Raw genomic sequence first — 20,332 nt, 5'->3', positions numbered from 1 at the left:
TAGTTGTTTTTTCATTTTCTTATTTTTGGTTTTATTTTGAAAAACGAATGAACGAATGATTAAAAAAGCATACAGAAACAGACGATGATGCAAACAATCCAAATAATTATATTAAATAAATAAATAAAACGAAATTGGATTAAAAAAGGAATAAAACCAAGCTAAAACTAGTTAAAGGAAGGGCGACCGATAAAAATGGGTTGTAAGAAGTGATTTAAAAGATGATACTGATGGTGTCTTATCTCCTCAGGCAGGTCGTTCCAAAACCGAAGCACCTGGACTGAAAATACGAACACGGTTACAGATAACTTAAGAAAAACTGCTTGGACCAGCTCATGTTTGGCACCGAAACTTTTGCATATGAGCCTAATATGATTGTTTATCATCACAGTAAATAAAAAAAACAAACAATGAATTCAAATGAAATTAGTTTGGATTCCCACAGTGCACTTGGACCCTGATCAGCGGGATGTCAGCTCTCAAAACGGAACTATAAACCAGCTTTTACTTGTGCACAGTTCTTGGCTTTACCCACTTCTGTGCGGAGTATAAAGAGGAGTTGCAAAAAGCCATTCTGTGTGCAGCCAACTGTGAATCTCCTTCAAACTCATCTGACGTCTGAGATAAACAAACTAAAGCACAAACACACTCAGATGCAGACTGAGATGGGGACCCTCTTCCTCCCAGGACTAATTTTACCTTCGCCCGATCAGCTGACTGTTGCCATGGAGATGCAGACCCTACTTCTCCGGCGAGCGCAACACAATAATTGTATAGTATTCCCATGTCAAAAACTGCAGCGTGGAGCGGCGCTGTGGAGCAGATGGGGGGCGCCATCGAGCTGATTAAACTGACACATGTTATGCCACGGAGTTGTTCTATGTTAAACGTTTTGTGTCATGTGAACATTAAAGGAGCTCTGTTTAACTTTACTCAGGGAGGGCACGCCACCTGCTTGTCTTCATGGTGTTGTTTTGCATCGAGTATTCCTCAGTATGGCATTAAAGCTACCATATGTTACTAAATGGCAGACCCGCCCCTGTTGCATTCTCACATTTCACCACTAGATGGCACATTACTGCAGTTTGATGGCACTAACGTTGGCCTAACAGAAGAAGAGCAGAGCACAGGTGAGTGTGAACAGAGGCCAGGTGAAGGAGGGGGAACAGTTTTGCCATCTACTGGTGAAAAATAGTGTCCATACATCCATGGAGACACCAGGCCAAGTTAAAAGTCAGGTCTGTGAAGAAGTGACTCTCATCAAAATTATAATGTTTTATCTTATTGCTTTATTTTAAGTAATAGGCGAGTTTCATTGTTGACAAAAGCGCGCGTTGCATGCTGGGAATTATTTTGGTCCGCGGCAATAAACACTAATTCAACATGACGGACGGAGCGAGAAAGCACGTAAAGGGTATTGATCCTGGTTATTTATCCACTCTAACGGCAGAGGACCCAAGACCATTTGACCAGAAATTGGTCATAAGCATCGATGGAGCCAAATCACCCTTTTCAACCCCTACAAAAGGTGGACCAAACCAAATTTCTGGTCAGAATCGCCAACTACCTGGACAAATATTCACTTTGGCGATATCCACAATGACTTGGTGGAAACTCCTGGGCCATTCACAGCAGAAAAGATGAAAACCTCCAAGAGTCTCGATGTGTTGTTGAACTTGTTGGAGTCCACGGTTTGTTAGGATCTTCTACGTTTGCTCTGGGAATGTTTGAAAGCCGTTTAATTCACCGTTAGCGGTTCTTTTCACTCAGAATACGAAAAAGACATTTTCCTTCTTCCGTGCTTCTATTTGTGCATCCAATAATGCAGCAGGAATTTACCATTATTGGGGATAAATACGTGAGGTTACGCACTGTGTTTGACCGCTATCCTGTTTCTTGCCTCCGACCAAAATATTTCCCAGCATGCAACGCGGGCTTTTAATAACAATGACGTCAGCTGAAACTCGACTATAAATACTTCCATACAAGGCCGCTGGAAGCTATTTTTAACAGGGGGTGCTGTGAAGTAGCCTGATTCATCAGCCGGTTTTACTTCGTGAAAACTGTCTGACCTCGCAGCATTAGGATTTGTTCACTCGACAGTAGGCGGGTACTTTTTTAATTTAACCAGTCGTTGCTATTTGATTTGATTGATCAAGACATATGTAATGCACCGGAACACTCAGTGGTGTCCAAGTAATTGCTAAAAAATTATATATCTCTTGAAGATAAATAATGAATTCCATTTGCCAAACCCGATGAGTTTTTGGAATATAGACCAAGGTTGATTCTTGTTACAGCAGATATGGACAGGGCCTAGTCCTGTTCCGGCCAAAGCCCAACAGCCTCTCCCCACCAGCAGTGTGTTCCTACTACATCTCCCACCGTCTCTCCCAGTCTCCCCCCATGTCTCTGCCCAGCGCATTTGAGCTCTCAGTATTTATACAGAAATACACGTTACATACATGTCCAAGCAGAGTGACTTTGGTTTCAGAGGCTGGTGCTAAATTAACAAGACAGATTGAGAGAAATCTTTACACAATTTAAATTTCTATCACACCGGCTTCACGGCTCTTCGCTGATTGACCGGGGTGTGGTCTACAACTTCCGGGGTTCTTGCAAACCGTCTATTTCGTGTATTTCGGGTCCTGACCTAGTCACTGGAGAGAAATGAAATTGAAGCGGGCCTAAAAATAATTAAATTAAAATTTAAATACACTTAACAGCCTACATGTGTCAAAATTACTTCCCAAAATATTAATAATTTCTTCTCATAATCATTTTTCTTTTTTAATCTCCCTCTCACCACAAGGAGGTGCTTCCCGCCGCCGTGCTTCCATTATCAAGTAAAAGAAATACTGATATGTTTAATGCCATACTGTGAAACATTCCCGGCCAAACAACAGCATCTCAATGGAGACAAACACGTAGCAGACCCCCCAACGATCAAAGTTACGTAATGAACCGTTAAACTTGGTAGAACTATTTACTATAAACAACTTCTGTAATAATGTTCTAAATAATATTGAGTTTTTCATTCAAACTCTCTTATTAGGCACATGAAAGCAGCAGTGGATTAGCAGATCAGCAGTTTTTTTTTTTTTTTTACAAGTTTTAAGTTTGTGTGTGTAAGAAAGTAAGTAATATAATGATTTCATATTTGTGTCCGTCAAACAAAACGCATTCTACCAGATTATTGCGATTATTCAGAAAGCAGAAATCCCGTTGTATTGTTGGATTTGCAGCACACTGCCGCAGCTCTTTTGTGTGGAGGAGATAAGCTCTGATTGTTTACATAAATAGCAGATGGCGTTGGGAGGTATTTTTGATTAAAGCTGGACAGTGAACAGGAAATGAGAGGAGGAGGAATACAATACATCTTATGACACGAAATGTCGCTTTAATTCAACGCACTTTTGTTCTTGGTGAGTAAAAACAGACGCACTCCACTGAAGTTCTATTGAGTTTCATCCTGATCAATAATTCATGCGTAAAATAATATTAGTTTTAATGTCGCTTCAAGTAACACTATAAATACACACTGTAGTACTATAGTTCATTTTACACCTCAGTGTCAGTTCAGGTAATATTTAATATCAACTTAAACAGCAGAAAGAGTCTTGTTACCATATAAGGACTTCCTCAGACAACACAAAAAAAAAAACTACGTAGTCTTGAAGCTGTACTGCAGTGGTCACCAACCTTTTTTTGAGCCACGGACCAATATTTCGTGGACCAGAGGGGGTTGGGGGAGTTGGTTGAGGAGGGTGGGTGTATGGGAGGAGGCGCGGCATGGTTAAGTCCTGGCTAAATCCTGTTTTAGACCTGTTTTTGTCCTTGTTTAAGACCCTGTTTTAGTCCTTGTTTTAAACCTGTTTTACACTCTGTTTTAGTCCTGTTTTAGACCTCTTTTAGACCCTGTTTTAGACTGTTTTAGATCTGTTTTAGACCTGTTTTAGACCCTGTTTTAGATCTGTTTTAGATCTGTTTTAGACTTGTTTTAGACCCTGTTTTAATCCTCATTTTAGACCCTGTTTTAGTCCTATTTTAGACCTGGTTTAGACCTGCTTTAGTCCTGTTTTAATCTTTGTTTTAGACTTGTTGTAAATCCTGTTTTAGACCTGTTTTAGTTCTGTTTTAATCCTTGTTTTAGACCCTGTTTTAGTCCTGTTTTAGTCCTATTTTAGACCTGGTTTAGACCTGGTTTAGATCTTGTTTAGACCTTGTTTAGACCTTGTTTATTCCTGGTTTATTCCTGGTTTATTCTTGATTTTAGCTCTGGTTTTAGTTCTGGTTTTAGTTCAGGTTTTAGTTCTGGTTTTAGTTCTGGTTTTAGTTCAGGTTTTAGTTCTGGTTTTAGTTCAGGTTTAAGTTCTGGTTTTAGTTCAGGTTTAAGTTCAGGTTTTAGTTCTGGTTTAAGTTCAGTTTTAGTTCTGGTTTTAGTTCTGGTTTTAGTTCTGGTTTTAGTTCTGGTTTAAGTTCACATTTTAGTTCTGGTTTTAGTTCTGGTTTTAGTTCTGGTTTAAGTTCTGGTTTTAGTTCTGGTTTTAGTTCTGGTTTTAGTTCTGGTTTAAGTTCTGGTTTTAGTTCTGGTTTTAGTTCTGGTTTTAGTTCTGGTTTTAGTTCTGGTTTTAGTTCTGGTTTAGACCTACGGGAGGAGGGACGTTCCACATTCTGCGTGGCGTAAGAGATGGGGGGACGACCCATGGCCCGGTACTGATCTTGCACTTGAAGAGTCACGTTTCTGATAGAGAAAACTCCATCTTTTGTTTCTATGGAGATGTTATTCCTAGAGATTGCCTGGAATGACGCATGTCATTGCACTGAAAGGTCACTAAAAACCCAAATCACTTTTTTTCTACTGATTATATGTGTAAATTGGTCTAAAATAGAAATGTATACCTATCCCTGGCCTTACTTTGGCATTTCAGTACGTGTTTGTTAAAAATCAAGTCTGTAATGGCCGCTTTAGGATCAACCACGACCAGCACATTTGAATTTTCGGGTTGGACTTGAACGGCTGCCAATGAGTCAGACGCGGGTTATTACGTGAAGAGCACAGCCACTGGGTAGTTAGTCAGTGGCAGAGTGTTGGAGACGTGTGGAGACACTTTTTTAAAAATATTCCATCCAGTCCTTGTATTTGCAGAGGTCACTGGTGCTAGGCTAGTGCATGTCAATGGCCATAGTTATCCTGCCACTAAAAACAGTCTTACCCACTCCACAAAACACCCAAAGCAAAACTATTATTACACCAGACTGTCGATGTAAATGTCTGTTTTGACAGAATAATGTTTGAAATAAAACTAACCTTGCATCGCTTGAATCGTCGCATGTTGAGGGACTATTTTCTCAGCAGCAGCGGAATTTTACTCTGCCGGAAAGACAGGTGCTAGGTGATATCAGTCCGCCGCCGCCGAGCTTTCTATCAGCAACTCACTGCTGCTGCTCAGACATAAATCCTTCAAATGCAAGGTTGGTTTTACTTGACCTCTGCAAATACAAGGACTGGATGGAATATTTAAAAAGTGTCTCTACACGTCTCCAACACTCGGGCTCACTAGGAAATGAGGTCTTATGTCCAAAATTCCGGATTGTCCCTTTAGTGGCTTTTTAAACTTATTGATCTTACATATTCTCAACTACAGGTGGCCTAGTGGTCACCTGCTTGTCCATGTACATACTCTGGAACATTTCTGGCAAAGAAATAGTATCTCCAGGTAGCAGACCATCCACAAGAAAAGTGTGTCTTGATTTGAAACAAGAAAAAACGAAACTCAAGTGCTATTTTGAACTTCACAAGAATTCTGTGAAATCTGTAAAACAAAGATGAACTATACTTTGGTTAATATGATGTGAACAGATCATAAAAACAAATATTTACAAGACCAGCTGCGCAAAGTGCTTGACATGAACAATAAACTCTAAAACAATGCAAAGTCAGTGCAAAAAGATGATTATAGGTATTCTTCCTCCAATAGTGTTTGTTTTTAACTGGCTTTACGGATTGCGAACAGTTTCTCCGATAAACACCCAGGAAGCCTCTTGCCGTTTTGGACATTTGCTGAAGAATTGACTGTAAAAACACAGATATTTGCATGGGGCTGACTGACAGTTTACAGGGTTTAAACATTCTGGCAAGTGACTGAACTGCTGAAAAGTCTGGAACAATATGGCGGCTTAAAACGGAAGCATATTTCTCCACTGGGGGCAGAACAATAGATATAAAAAAATATACAAAATAATACTAGAGATACCACTTAAAATGCTTAAATAATCTTAATGGAACTGCCCCAAACATCTGACTACATTTTACATTACAAAACCTGTAAGAAATAAACTAAAGAACTCACATAAACTGTCATTTTCTCACTAAATTCCGCTCAAGTGAGTTTGTTTTGAACCCGTTTCAAGTTTATTGTGAGCCATCTGTGGCAGTAAAAGTGCATTCTGCAGGCACACAGCTCCTCAGTCCCACACAAAGATGTCCGCCTCGCTGGAGAAGACAGAACAATCACATCTATATTTGAACATGTGAAGAGGCACAGACAGGACATCCCGAAGTCCTGAGCAAATGATTCTTTCAACCACACAGAAATGCTGAGCGCTCATAAACTCAAAAGAAACACCATCTACAGTACGCACAATCAGAAGATACAGAGAGAAGAAGTGTGGAGTGGACAGAAAATCCCACACTATGCAATAAAAAGCAAGTATTTTGTAATGAAAATATAAAAAAGTACTATGACTTATAAAGGAATAAAGGTACAGTATGTAGAGCAGGAGTGGGCAAATATTTTTTTCCATGGGGCCACATAAGAAACAGAAAATATTGTAGAGGCCCAAAATGCTGAACTCAATTCTGCATGATAATAAATGTATTTCTTAATATATATTAAAAAAAAAAAATACAGTAAATATCATTGTTTTGTCGAGCTGGTAAGACTGGTAAGAGTTTATGTTGTGACGAAGCAATGAAAAAGTGAGGGTGCCTTACAATAAATATCATTTAAAGAAAAAAAACACCTCTAAAATAAAAACAATGCAGCTTTAGTCCATGCATGAGGTAAAATGATAAAATATATTTATTTTGTAATTCCAAATTAGCTTAAATGGGCCGGTCAGTCAACCAAAGGGCCAAATGTGGCTCAGGAGCTGTAAAATGCCCATGTCTGTTATAAAGGCACATCACTTGCATCCATGGAAATAAAAAGTTCAATTCAATTAAATTCATAAGTTTATTGTCAAATTTCCATATGAGCATAAGAAAAATGTAAATTGTGTTCTCACTCTCAATCTTCTAAATTAAATAAAAATAAAATAAAAGCAAAAGTCTTCTTTAGAGAGACACAGATTCCTGCTTCGTGGCCGCCTGCTGGTTAAAGAGGGGAGAGAGTTCAGCATCCTAACAGCCTGGTGGATGAAACTGTTAGTGAGTCTGGTTTTGCGGGAACAGAGGCTCCTGTACGTCTTCCCAGAGGGCAGGAGGCTCCTGTACTGCCTCCTGAAGGGTGGATGGTGGAACAGATTGTGTGCGGGGTGACTTGCATCACTCACAATGTGTTGGCTTTACGGGTGAGGAGGGTGATGTAGTCTTGCCGTGTCTCGTGGTGTATCTATCTCCATGGAGATAGATACATTTTATGCCATACTGTTGAATATTATAGCCAAAGTAACACAATTTCCATGGAAACAAGCAGGTGAAATCCTTCCACCAGGCCAAACAAGAGTCAGGTTTGTGGAGATGCATTCACCTCTATGCCATAAACACGACCAAAATGAAAAACCCTAAACCCTAACAACATTATTTTATGTTAGTTCTGGCTAAAATGTATATACTGTGGCTTAAAGTAAGATTATAAGATAACTAGGCATCTTATTTATAATATTAAGTAAATCATTCTGTTGTTCTTGACTCCCACAAGTTTAGTTCAAATATTGACAACAGATTTGCATTTTTCAGGCTTTTAAAACAACTTTTGGTTACATAAGTCACAGCATTTTTTATCTATATACTAAAGTACAATGTTAATGTATTTTTGTAATTTATTTGAGTGTAAAGCAAATATTGAAACATACATGAGATTAAATTAGGCTAAAAGCAATAGCTGCAATAAGTTGGTGAGATGTAGTGAAGGCATTATAAACACTATAATCAGAATGAGTGAGACAATAAAAACATGGGGGAGATGGTTTTGCATTGTCATATATTTACAATTACCTCTGTTGTTTATTAGAAAAGCCTATAGGGTGACTGAAACACGTTTAGTTGTGAATATTCCCTGATATGAAATAATGATTCTGAAGCTCCACAGACTGAGTGCCATGTTGATTTGTGAAGTGTTTAATCAAGAGGAGTGTTTTGAAGGAGACGGTCTGTGGCCTCTCGATGCTGGAACAAGATATCATTTTGCAATTTATGCCAATTTTAATCATTTGGTTTAATTTACATTTAATTCATTTCCAAGGACCCTTCCACAGATCTTGAGCCAGAATCTAAGTAAAGAGTCTCTAATCTAACTTAAAGTTGAAGTGCTCATATTACGCTATTTTCTGATCAATGTTATAAAGTTGTTTTTCTCATCACTAACAAGTTTTTTTTGTTTCTTTCACACATGTTTAACACACAAACCCTGCATATTTAGACTGAGTTCTACTTCTCTCTAACAGAAAACACTCCATCTTGTGAGGTTATGTCGTAATATAGGAAGTGTTTCACTGTGTTTTTAAACCTTCACTAGAATAATTTGGATAATTTTAGACCTGGAATTGCCAATCTCTACTGAACTAAAGGTAAATGGAGTTGTTAACTTAAAAACTACATGTAACAATGAAACAAAACACAACTCCAGGTATGTTTTTGAGGAGGTAACAACATTCAGATTCAAACAACTTAAAGTATAAATCAGATGTCATGTCCCAACAATTACTCTTTAAGTTACTCTTATTTCCGTACTGTACCCACCTCTGCAACTCAGAATACATCACTATGCAACTTTTCTATTTAATACAATAAAAAAAGCACTTTTATTGCTATTTACCTTGAAAAATTTTGTATTATTACTGTGAGTCGGCCTTGTGGTGCTACCTGCCTGTCTCTTGCTTCAGAGCCATAAAGATAAGCAGGAGACGGACGATCTGCCATTAACTATTGCTCTATTAAATGCAACTTTCTGCTCAAACATTAACAGCCACCTTTTACTTTTAGTTTAATAGAGATTAGGGATGGGCATGATTAGTCAACTAATCGATAACTGATCATTAAGAATTCTGTCGATCACGTTCATTTTTAATTGACAAACCGAATGTAGGAGATGAGGCTGCGTCTGATGCCACAAACTCTGGAGTTGTGCCTCACAGTCTCACGTTTGGGCTCTGGCTCCTTGGAGACACTGTTCCACTCAGTGAGTGTGTTTACAGCACATCAGTGTCCAGGGTATGATCGGGTTTTTTGAGTATCCCGGTTTCATCATGGTGCATGTAAACGCAGTATCCCGCTTATTGCAATATAAAGTTGAGTCACATGTGTCCAAAAGACAAACACTTTTCAGTCTTTTCATCACAACAGTAGACAAATAAGCCAAATAAATAAAGTGACCAACATAAATAAAGTGAGTAAAATGCGTGTTAAATAAAGACCTGCACACATCTGATCTCTGAAAACATGAACCATCTCCAACGCGACACACACAGAACAGACTCAATATCATCATCATCATCATCATCCATCTGTCACAGAGAGAACACTCATATTCCACTGAGTCGTGTCCTTTTAGTCCGACAGAAGCTGAACCACATCAGCGCACAAGGAAAGAGCTGTTTTTTCAGCCCTTATAGTTTATGCAAATGAGTCATGTGGTTTTAAGTTTTGTTTCTGTAAAACGTAAACAAATGTGTCAAAGCTGCATTAAACAAATTACAATCTCAAACAGGCTGATGTGGTTCTAGAGTGCTTACGGATTATTTGTTGTAAAGTTGAGTTTATTTGGTAACACTTTATAATAACTACACCTTATTTAGCCTTAATAAAGCATGAACAAAGACTTACTTAATAATAAACTAAGTTTTAATTAATAATGATTCACGTTTAGTAAATGCTTAATAAAGCATAATTCGTCTTCACTTTAGAAAAGCTCTCAAAAAGACTTAACTAACAGATAACAGCTGCCTGAATTATCATTGAATTGCATTATTAGTAAATCATTCTCTCATAGCTTATTAATGATTAATAAATGCACAAATGGTTAGTCCATAACTATTTACAGCCCAGGAAATTAAGTGCAAGTGCTAATTAAGTTAGTAATTAAGTAGTTACTAAGCGTGAATCATTATTAATTAAGTCTTTGTTCATTCTTAATTAAGCCTTTGTTCATGCTTTATTAAGGCTAAATAAGGTGTAGTTATTATAAAGTGTTACCATTCATTCTCCTGACGATCAGTTAAGAAAATTTTATCAAATGCCCATCCCTAATAGAGACTGGCAATTCCAGAGCTGAAATTATCCAGATGATTCTAGTGAAGGTGTATGGAGTTTAAAAACACACTGGAGCACTTCCTGTATTACCAGATGAGCTTCACACCCCCAGGGAATGTTGATGACTAAAAAATATCAATAGAAAATAACAAACAGTACAGGAACAGTGATAAAAATGCTATTAATTTTTTGCTCTATCGCCCATCCTCATCCCAGTCTGTTGCTCCAGTGCTTTGACCTCATCTTTATGTTAAACTGGGTGCATAAAGGTCCATAAATACTGTAGTTATAACCCTAACCTCCTCATTTTTCCTAGAGACCTTGCTTTGTTGGCACGTTTTACACTGGGCATGACAATCTGCAGTTGTAGCAAACAGCACATGATAAACAGCCAGAGGACTCTCGGCGAAAACCACAACTCTACAATTATGTTTATTTTAAAGGCGCTTTAACAACTCTGCCACCTCCTTGTCTCCATGGAGATGTCATTGACTTGTCTAGAATGTACAGAAAAATAAAACTTATCTTGCATTTATAGATGTTTACAGTGCTAAAAAAATACCGTGAACGAGCTCGCTTTCCACAGATCTGACCTCTAACTTCACGCCACTTGCTTGTCTCTACAGATAGACACATTTAAAAGGCTCATATTACGCTATTTTCTGATCTGATTATAATGTAGTTTCTTTGTGAAAAACTTACCCAGAGTTCTGTTTTGTTTTACACATTGAAGGCTGTATCAAGTGGTGGTTTGAATATTGTTTAATGAAGTTATACATTGAGTTGAAGCTTAAACACTGAAATCTTGTCTGTTGAAAAGTACTATTGTGTGTCCGACATAATGGGTAATGTGGGAAATTATGTGTTGATCATGCTAAATTCACCTAACATTATGGACTTTGAAATGACAACAGGGTGGAAAACACGTGTGATTATCTATAGGTCTACATAACATGTCTATTTCTGTACTGGAGTGTCATAAAGAACATGTTTTTCTGGACTTTGAGATGCCATGGAGCAGCAAAACTGACATATGTGGTCCCCGTGGCATGTTCCCACCCATGATAAGGTGCACTGGGTCAGCAGTATTGTTCATTTTCTTGCTGTATATGCTAAATCAACAAGTTAATGTTTTGTCAAGATGTAGTATAAAGTTACCCCTGATTTTGAGTTGGGCATTGAGGCGTTGTTCCGGGGTGACAGTTGTACTTGGTAATCAACTTGAATCCTCTCAATGGAAAATGACGAAATAAAGTGGCCTGTTCTCTCGGATTCTCCATCTCCTGTGCTTCTTTTTAGGACACGCATGGAACCTTCCAAAAACACCCACAGTAACCTATGTGTTTCTAAGGAAATTCCTTTGCAGAACTGGGACTGTGGAGATAAACCCAGGCTGCCTTATCTAAGCAGACTTGGTGTGATTTTCAATGGTTTGGAGGGGGTTGCCACTTCCTCCTAAGAAGAAATGCTGACGCTTCAAGGACGATTCGAGGCGTAAACATATTATATGCATATTCATACTGTTGTGTTTTATAATCTGGGTTGAGGGACAGGCAGGCGTTCAGATTGCCTGACGTAAATCCTGTGTAGTTGGAGGCCATCAGGGACAGCGATTTGACCCAGAGCTCTGTATTAGAATTGTATTGACAGGGGAATACATTTTTTGTGATTTAAATTGATTGAGTCTAGTCAATTTTTGATAGAACACGCCTAACAACATGTTTAAAACCAGTGTTGGGAATAACATTTTCAGTAAAGGAGTAATCTAATTAATTACACTCCCCATCGTAACAACGGCGTTATCGTTACCGGGTAAGCAAAGTGGCACGTTACAGTTACAGGTTGAACGAGGAGCTGCGGTGTCGGGCTTCATGCAGTGGACAGACTCACATCATCATCAGGAGCGGGGAGAGCTCAGGAGAGAGCAGGGACAACATGATTGGATAAGAAGTTGAGTGGGCGGAGTCTCTGCTCACGCTGCTTTGTTTTTTCTTTCCGCACACTTCAGCTAAACGAGACAAACTCAACGAGAATGCAGGCAACGAGGAGCCAGGGACGTTCAAAGGCAGTGTTTTCAAACTGGAAATACCGACACTATTTCTCCCACATTGAAATAAAGGGCAAGAATGTGTATGTTAATTGTAACTGTGCCCTGAGGAGAAAAAAAAATGTCCGTGTCTGCCTCAGGTAACTCAAATCTAATGAAGCGCCTCACATTGTCACATGCAGCACACCTCTCTGCTGTTCATCCTGAGCCCCGGTGCAGTTAGCGTAAGATCCAGTGAAGATGGAGACGAGCCACTGTATTAAAGCAAGACAAACTAGATTTTTTGCGCAATAGTACATAACATGAAAAATAACTGGATATTACTTTGCTGAGTAATTAATTACTTTTACAGCATGGAAACTGCTGCTTCTTTATGGGGGATGTGATTTGTACCGGTAACTAATTACTTTTTTTTAAGTAAAATGCCCAACACTGTTTAACACACAAACCCAACATATTTCGGCTGAGTTTGTTCTTCTCTCAAACAGAAAACACTTTGTTCCAACTTGTGATGTCATGCGGTAATACAGGAAGTGCTCCACAGTGTTTTTAAACTCCATACACCTGCACCTGCACTCGCGGACACAAGCGGCCGAGATGAGTTTCCTCCGCAGGGTGGCTGGGCGCTTCTTTAGAGAGAGGGTGAGGAGCTCAGTCACACGGGAGGAGCTCGGAGTAGAGCCGCTGCTCCTCCACATCGAGAGGAGCAGCTGAGGTGGCTCGGGCATCTGTTCCGGATGTCTTCTGAGCGCCTCCCCTTAATTGTGTTCCAGGCATGTCCCACCGGACACGCTGGAGGGACTATGTCTCTCGGCTGGCCTGGGAACGCCTTAGGGTCCCGCCGGAGGAGCTGGAGGAAGTGTCTGGGGTGAATGAAGTCTGGGAGTCCCTGCTTAGACTGCTGCCCCCGTGACCCGGCCCCGGATAAGCAGAAGAAAATGGATGGATGGATGGAAACCTGAACTAGAATCATCTGGATGATTTCAGCCCAGGAATCTCCAATCTCTACTGAACTAAAGGTAAAAGGCAGCTGTCAGACTAATAATAAAAACTTACTCAAACATGTGTAAATGAAACAAAACAAAACTCTGGGTCTGTTTTTGAGAAGTTAACACCATTATAACATGACTAACAGCTCACAATAGTCAATCTTGCATAATATAGTTCCTTTAATGCCAGACTGTGGAACATTCTATGCAAAACAGTAACATCCCCAAGGTGACGAACCACAAAAGTTACAAATTGCGCTTTTACAGTTGTGTATTTTGGCCCAAATCTGTAAACACTTTTGGGAAAGACGCCATGACTTTGTGCTTTCTGATAAATGACAGTGTTAGAATGTTCCCTGTAGATTATAAAGGACTTCTCTGTCTCTTTCAAGTTTATTTTAGATCTGAAATTCATTCCTTTTTTTTTTTTTTAATTCAACAAACATTCAAACAGAAGGCATGATGAAAGACGAGCAGTGACACGACATAACCTTGAGGTGATCTTTTTGGTGTGGAAATAGGAACAAAGACTCAACAGACTGATGCAAGCCACAGACAAAATTGTGAAATAGTGGGAATGAAAAGGTTAAATTTTAGGACGATAAAGGCAATTTGTTAAAGCCATTTGTCTACTAATCCAAAAGTTGATGGTTCAGTCTGACCATATTTATGAGGGATTGGCTCCAAAAACTTGCTCTATTAATCTAATGATTTAAAGTCCTTTCAGCTAAAAACAACACGTCTTTGAGGATGAATAACGGCACCACTCTCTGAAGCTATTGTGAAAAAATAATTTCACTTTTCATGATTTATGCTGACAGAAGATGGACTGTGCTAGATTTGTTTAATGTGGATAGACACAGTAATTACAGAAATACTATACCATAAACCACGTTAAAAAAAACTGTAATCTGATAGTTCAACAGCTAATTCCACCATAAAAATCAGACCTCTCCTTCAATGAAAAATGTAAATGAGAATTTGGGCCGTTGCCAAAGTAACAATTTAACAATTTAAACCAAAATATTATAACTTTTGACTTGTAAAAAGTACTCAAAGGCTAAGTTCAGACTGCAGGGCTTAACGCTCAATTCCGATTTTTTTGTGAAATCCGATGTTTTTGCGAGGTCGTTCACATTTCCAATTAAATGCGACTTGTATGTGACTCCAGTGTGAACGTTAAACGGCCCGAAAGTGTCCCGCATGTGCACTGGAGACACGACGACGTCAACCGCAGTGAGCGTCTCTGTGTTTACGGAAGTTTTCCAAACATGGACGCGAGCATTGAGCATCTGGAGATTTTAAAGTTTCCTCTCGTACCGGAGCCAGAACATGAACAACTTACTTGTTTTAAGGAGGAGATTGAGAAGGAGAAGGACGAGGTTTTTGGCCGTGGTGTTTTTTGGGGCAGCGGCAGCGACGTCCGTTGAAAGGAACGTGTGGATGTGGAGACGTAGCCAAGAGTGGTGAGTGGTGATGTGCTTCACTTCAGTGACACGGAGTTCATTAACAATTTTCGCCTACTTCAGCGCAGAATAGTGACATTTGTGGCTTGTTGATAACGTGTAGGTGGATGAATGCACTTTGGCCGTTCAGACTGAAGTCGCATGTCAAAAGATCAGATATGTATCGGTTTCAGGAGCACATATCCAAGTGTCCTGGGTCACATTTGAAAAAATCAGATCTGTGTCGTTCAGACTGTCATTAAAAGATCAGATACAGGTCACATAGAGGCCAAAAAATCGGATTTGGGTCACTTCAGGCTGCAGTCTGAACGCAGCCAAAATGTCACCTGTAGCAGCTCAAATCTATGAATATGAGAAATTCACAGATCCCATGTAACATACAGTCACATATTCTTAATTTATATCCATATATTTAAGCAAAAAAATCCAGAACCTTAGACATATATTGTATAAGCCGGTCTTGAGGTCAAAATAAGCATCTAATTACTGGGGGTGCACAAAAATATCAGAATATCAATATATCGTAGAGCTTTTTTTTTAAACACAACAGAATGTAGGCACTGCAAAAAAGTAAAAATCGCAAGAGGAAAAATTAATAGTCTTTAATTTAGATGGACAAAGCCAACATGTTTTGACCCAAGTGCTCTTCATCAGGGCTAAGATTAAAAAGCGTATATATATCGTATAGTTTATTGTGACAGTATCGATATTGTGGGCTGCTGTATCGATATATCGCCAAGAGTATTTTTTGTTATATTTTACTAAATTATTTTGTTACAGTGCTACAGTTTGTTGCTTGTTCACAGGAAGGAAACTCAATCATGTAACACATTTGACATTTTCACGGTTTTGACGATTAAAAATAGTGTTTTTCATATGAACTTTGCACAAAAAGTGGTCACAGCCTTTATCTTTTACTAAACCGTATTGAATCGATTTGAAATATATCGTATAGAATCGTATCAAACCAAAAGCTCACTGAATCGAGATGCGTATCGTTTCGTGGTCTATGTATCGTATCGGCAACTTCTGAATGATACCCAGCCCTACTAATTATTAAACGCTTTATTGTCCGATAATCACAAAGTCACTCATCGCGATAAAAAAGATGCTGGGAAAAAGTGAGGAGTAGCTTTGGACCAACTATTTAAAATTACTTGTGCTGTTTTTCACATTTTTAAGACTGGAAAGAATCAGGTAAAGCCAATAACTCCCATATCTTTACCTTCATATTTAGTTGAATACAAACACTTGATATCGCACACTGTAACTTATATCTGTGAAATGTGATGCAGGAAGAGTCTATTTTTACAGTGAGCTGTGAATGAACTTGTGTCTTAACCCGCAGTCACATTGATTCAAACTCCAGGAGATGCACATGACTTCCTGTGTGTGGGCTCTGACTGTGCGTGGGATCGACTCATTAGAAAAATACTGCAACATGAATGTCAGAATAGTGGAGTTGGACTGGTAGTAAAAAAAATAGAAAAAGGAAACGCACAGTTACGGCTTCTTTTATGGGTAGGACTGAGTGTCATGTAAAAGTGCGAGCATGTCACAAACATTATAGAGAGATTGGAAGATCTAATTATGGTTTACCGAATTTACGCACTATAGGGCGCACTTAAAAGCCTTTAATTTTATCAAAAAACGACAACTTATCATCCAGAGCGCCTTATATATGAATTTATTGGGGTGTCTTAGTGCGACTTTAGTAAACTACAAAGCCGCACCACTTGCAGCATTACGGCTACTGTAGTCAAGAGCATCACGGAGTAATACATACTGTGATTCTTTTTAATATCAAAACGTACCTGTCAAGAGACACACTTACAACGCCCACTTTAAACTCAAGGCTGTTATACATTATATGAACACTTGCAGCTTATAGACAAGTGCGGCCTACATATGTACTTTTATTTTTTTTTATTTTTAAATTTAGTTGATGTGGCTTATATTCAGGTGCACTCAGTAGTCCAGAAATTACGGTATTTATTACACATTATGTCAAAATCTCGTCTTGTCTCGTTCTTGTGGTGCGTCTCGTCTTGTGAAAATTGTGTCTCGTCCCACCCCTATCAGATATTAATCGATACTAGTATTAAACTAGACTTTAATTTGTTATCGATACTAAAAAAAGTCACGTTCACAGGACAGAAATGACCCTTTCTGGAATAGTTTTAGAATGAGCTTGAGCTGTATCAGAAAAGTATAAGAGCACATAGATTAAACTCTTATGGAAATCTTTACACCAGTGATCATTTATTTGATTCAGGCTAAATGGTACATCAGATATCTACTGTTAAGCAAAGTTATCACAACCTTTTGATTCTTACAACTTGGTTTTTATACCTAGTTTCTTGATTGCTCACTTTAAGCTTAATCCTACGTATAACAGTCTGGCCTTGTGCTCCCCATACGGTTTATTGTTTATATCAATCCCAGCTTGTTATTTTCCTGATTGTCGACCCAGCCTTGTGTTGACCTGTTCCGGATGAGACTAGGTTTTATTTTGTGATTGTGTGCACGCAGTGGCTTCAATAAATCTCCTCGATTCCTTGATTCAAGACAACTTTTCAGTTCTTTTGATGTTTGCAGACTAGAAATTCCACAACGACGCCCATGGACCACGATGAAACCTACTCGGAACACTAATTTTATGTTGAAATCACCTTCTGTTGTCTAAATAAAGAGTGTTTTTTAATTTGAAATTTTAGTATCGTGTGAAAACGAAGCAAGCATCTAAACCAGCCAGTTCATTCTTACGTTTTAGAGCAGGAGTCTCCAACCCCTATCCTCCTGTGAGCTACTTTTTGTGAAATTAAAAATGCCAGAGAGCTACTAATTTTAGTGGTCGCAGAAATTTTGTAAATATAAGCGTCATGGTTAGTCAAAGATGAGGTACAGTTCGATGTCTATAAAACATAACCCTTTTTCCAGTTATCAGTGCACAAAATTAGGCATCAAAATTATACATTTACAAAGGAAATAGGCATTTATTCAGTCAAATTTGAGTTATTCAGCACAATATGTATAATTCCGAAATCCCTTGGCGAGCTACTTGGACGGGGATGGAGAGCTACAGGTTGGAGATCCGTGTTTTAGTGTGATTTGTACCTGTGTATGATGTGCTGGCTCTGCAGGTAGTCCAGTGCTAGAGTCATCTCACACAGGTAGAGTTTTACAGCCTCTTCTCCAAACTGGACGTTCTGCTGCAGGTGGTACCTCAGGTCTCCCCCCAGAAGCAGGTCCACCACCATGAACATGTCCTCCTCATCCTGGAACGAATACCTGGGACAGAGAAAGAGAAAAGGAGGAAGGTTTTTAAACTCCGTGCACCTTTACTTGAATCGTCTGAATTATTTGCAGCCCTGGAATTACCAATCGCTACTGAATTTAAAGTAAAAGGAGCTGTTGACTTGAAAACTATTAAGCATTTTGAGCTTTGGAGATGTAGACAGACTAAAAAAACCAAAAAAACAAAAACAAAACACAACTCCAGGTGTGTTTTTGATATGGTAATAACATTATAACATGGATTAAACTTCACATAATACGCTGTAAATCCGAACGTTACGAAGTAATTAAATAAATTAAGTTGTGTTTACTCAAAGTTTAGAAATAGTCCTGCTAACTTAATTATGTCAAGTTGCTGTAACATGTTCTTCTTTTTGAGTAATTTTAACTAATATTTGTTTGATTAAAGAGAACTACTGTGTGTATAAGTGAGCGAAACTTAAAAACATAGATGAGGTACAACTTAATAGATCAGGGGTGTCAAACTCATTTTGGTCTGGGGGCCGTATCCAACCGACTTTGATCCCAAAGGGGCCGGATCAGAAAACTCATGTCATATAAACCCCTAAAATAACAATAAGTTCAAATATTTGTGCAGAGAAACGCAAATCTATTACAGAAATCTTTTTTAATTGATGAACTCTTTCTTATTATAATATTATGAACAACCTGCAACTTTAAGAAAAATTCAATTTCAACACAATGTTTTAACATGAACTTGTTTGCAAATAGGAATAAGTCAGTTTTTCTTGGAAAATCCTGCATTCGGCTCCACTTTTCTCATTTTGGACATTTTGCTTCATTTTTCTAAACGATCGTTCTTTAAGAGCGTTTGGAAAGAGACAAGTCTTCATTTGTGCTGCTCTGGTGGGAGGGGCCACGTACAGAGGCGCTGGAGACGCTGCTGTGATAAACACCACAGAAAATTAACAAGATTTTAATAGAAAATATTATTAAAATATTTTAGAAGAAAATCACCCAAGGGCCACATTAAAGGTCTTGGAGGGCCGGATCTGGCCCCCGGGCCTTATGTTTGACACCTGTGTAATAGATGGAAGTAATTTAACACTGAGAATGATAAAGTTAAACAACTAATTCCACCATAAAAATCAGACCTCTCCTTCAATATTATAAAATATTATAATGTTTGAATTGTGAAACATAAATGTCACCTATAGCAGCTCAAATCTAAGAATATGAGAAATTCACAGATCCCATGTAACATACAATAACAAATGCTTAATTTTTCTCCATATATTTCAGCAAAAGTTCTGAAAGATTGTGACTTTTAAGTTCATCAACTTAAAATAATTGAGGGAATTGATTGGGAATTTTTCTTTTTAGTTCAGGAAACTTATTTAGGTTTACAGTGAACATTTCAGCCTATTTTTAAACCAGCTAAACCAAGACTAAAACAGGACTAAACCAGGTCTAAACCAGGACTACACCAGATCTAAACCCGGTCTAAACCAGGTCTAAACCAGGACTACACCAGATCTAAACCCGGTCTAAACCAGGTCTAAACCAGGACTAAACCAGGACTAAACCAGCACTAATCTTAGACTAGAGAGTGAGAGAGAGAGAACCCCGAGCCCACAGAGCAGGGTGTCTGCAAAGCACGATCAGGTGACAGCAAGACACCTGACAGTCTATGCAGGTGCATCTCTGGACCCGTCCTGATACTCAGTCCTGGTTCAGTTCAGGTTTAGTTCTGTTTTAGACCTGGTTTAGTCCTGTTCTAGTCCTGGTTTAGTCCTGTTCTAGTCCTGATTTAGTCCTGTTCTAGTCCTGTTTTAGTCTTATTTTAGTCCTGTTTTAGTCTTGTCTTAGTGTTGTTTTAGTCCTGTCTAGTCTTGTTTTAGTCTTTTTTTTTTAGTCCTGTTTTAGTCTTGTTTTAGTCCTGTTCTAGTCCTGTTTTAGCCTTGTTTTAGTCTTGTTTTAGTCTTCTCTTGTCTTAGTCTTGTTTTAGTTCTGTTTTAGTCCTGTTTTAGTCTTGTTTTAGTCCTGTTTTAGTCCTGTTTTAGTCTTGTTTTAGTCTTGTTTTAGTCTTGTTTTAGTC

General features: G+C 38.6%; 1 protein-coding gene across 1 annotated transcript in view; it reads right to left on the bottom strand.

Moving 5' to 3' along the window:
- Positions 1-20,332, bottom strand: part of LOC110170153 (serine/threonine-protein kinase 32C) — a 448,821-nt gene that overhangs the window by 48,059 nt on the left and 380,430 nt on the right. Inside the window, exon 4 of the mRNA XM_055162592.1 lies at positions 18,094-18,267. Within this exon, the coding sequence (XP_055018567.1) occupies positions 18,094-18,267 (174 nt within the window). The remainder of the gene's footprint in view (positions 1-18,093; positions 18,268-20,332) is intronic.

The sequence above is a fragment of the Boleophthalmus pectinirostris genome, unplaced genomic scaffold (genome assembly GCF_026225935.1).
Source record: "Boleophthalmus pectinirostris isolate CB_2022bp ecotype Guang Dong unplaced genomic scaffold, ASM2622593v1 HiC_scaffold_5, whole genome shotgun sequence".
Lineage (NCBI taxonomy): Eukaryota > Metazoa > Chordata > Actinopteri > Gobiiformes > Gobiidae > Boleophthalmus > Boleophthalmus pectinirostris.
This window is presented reverse-complemented; position numbering and strand designations above follow the sequence as displayed.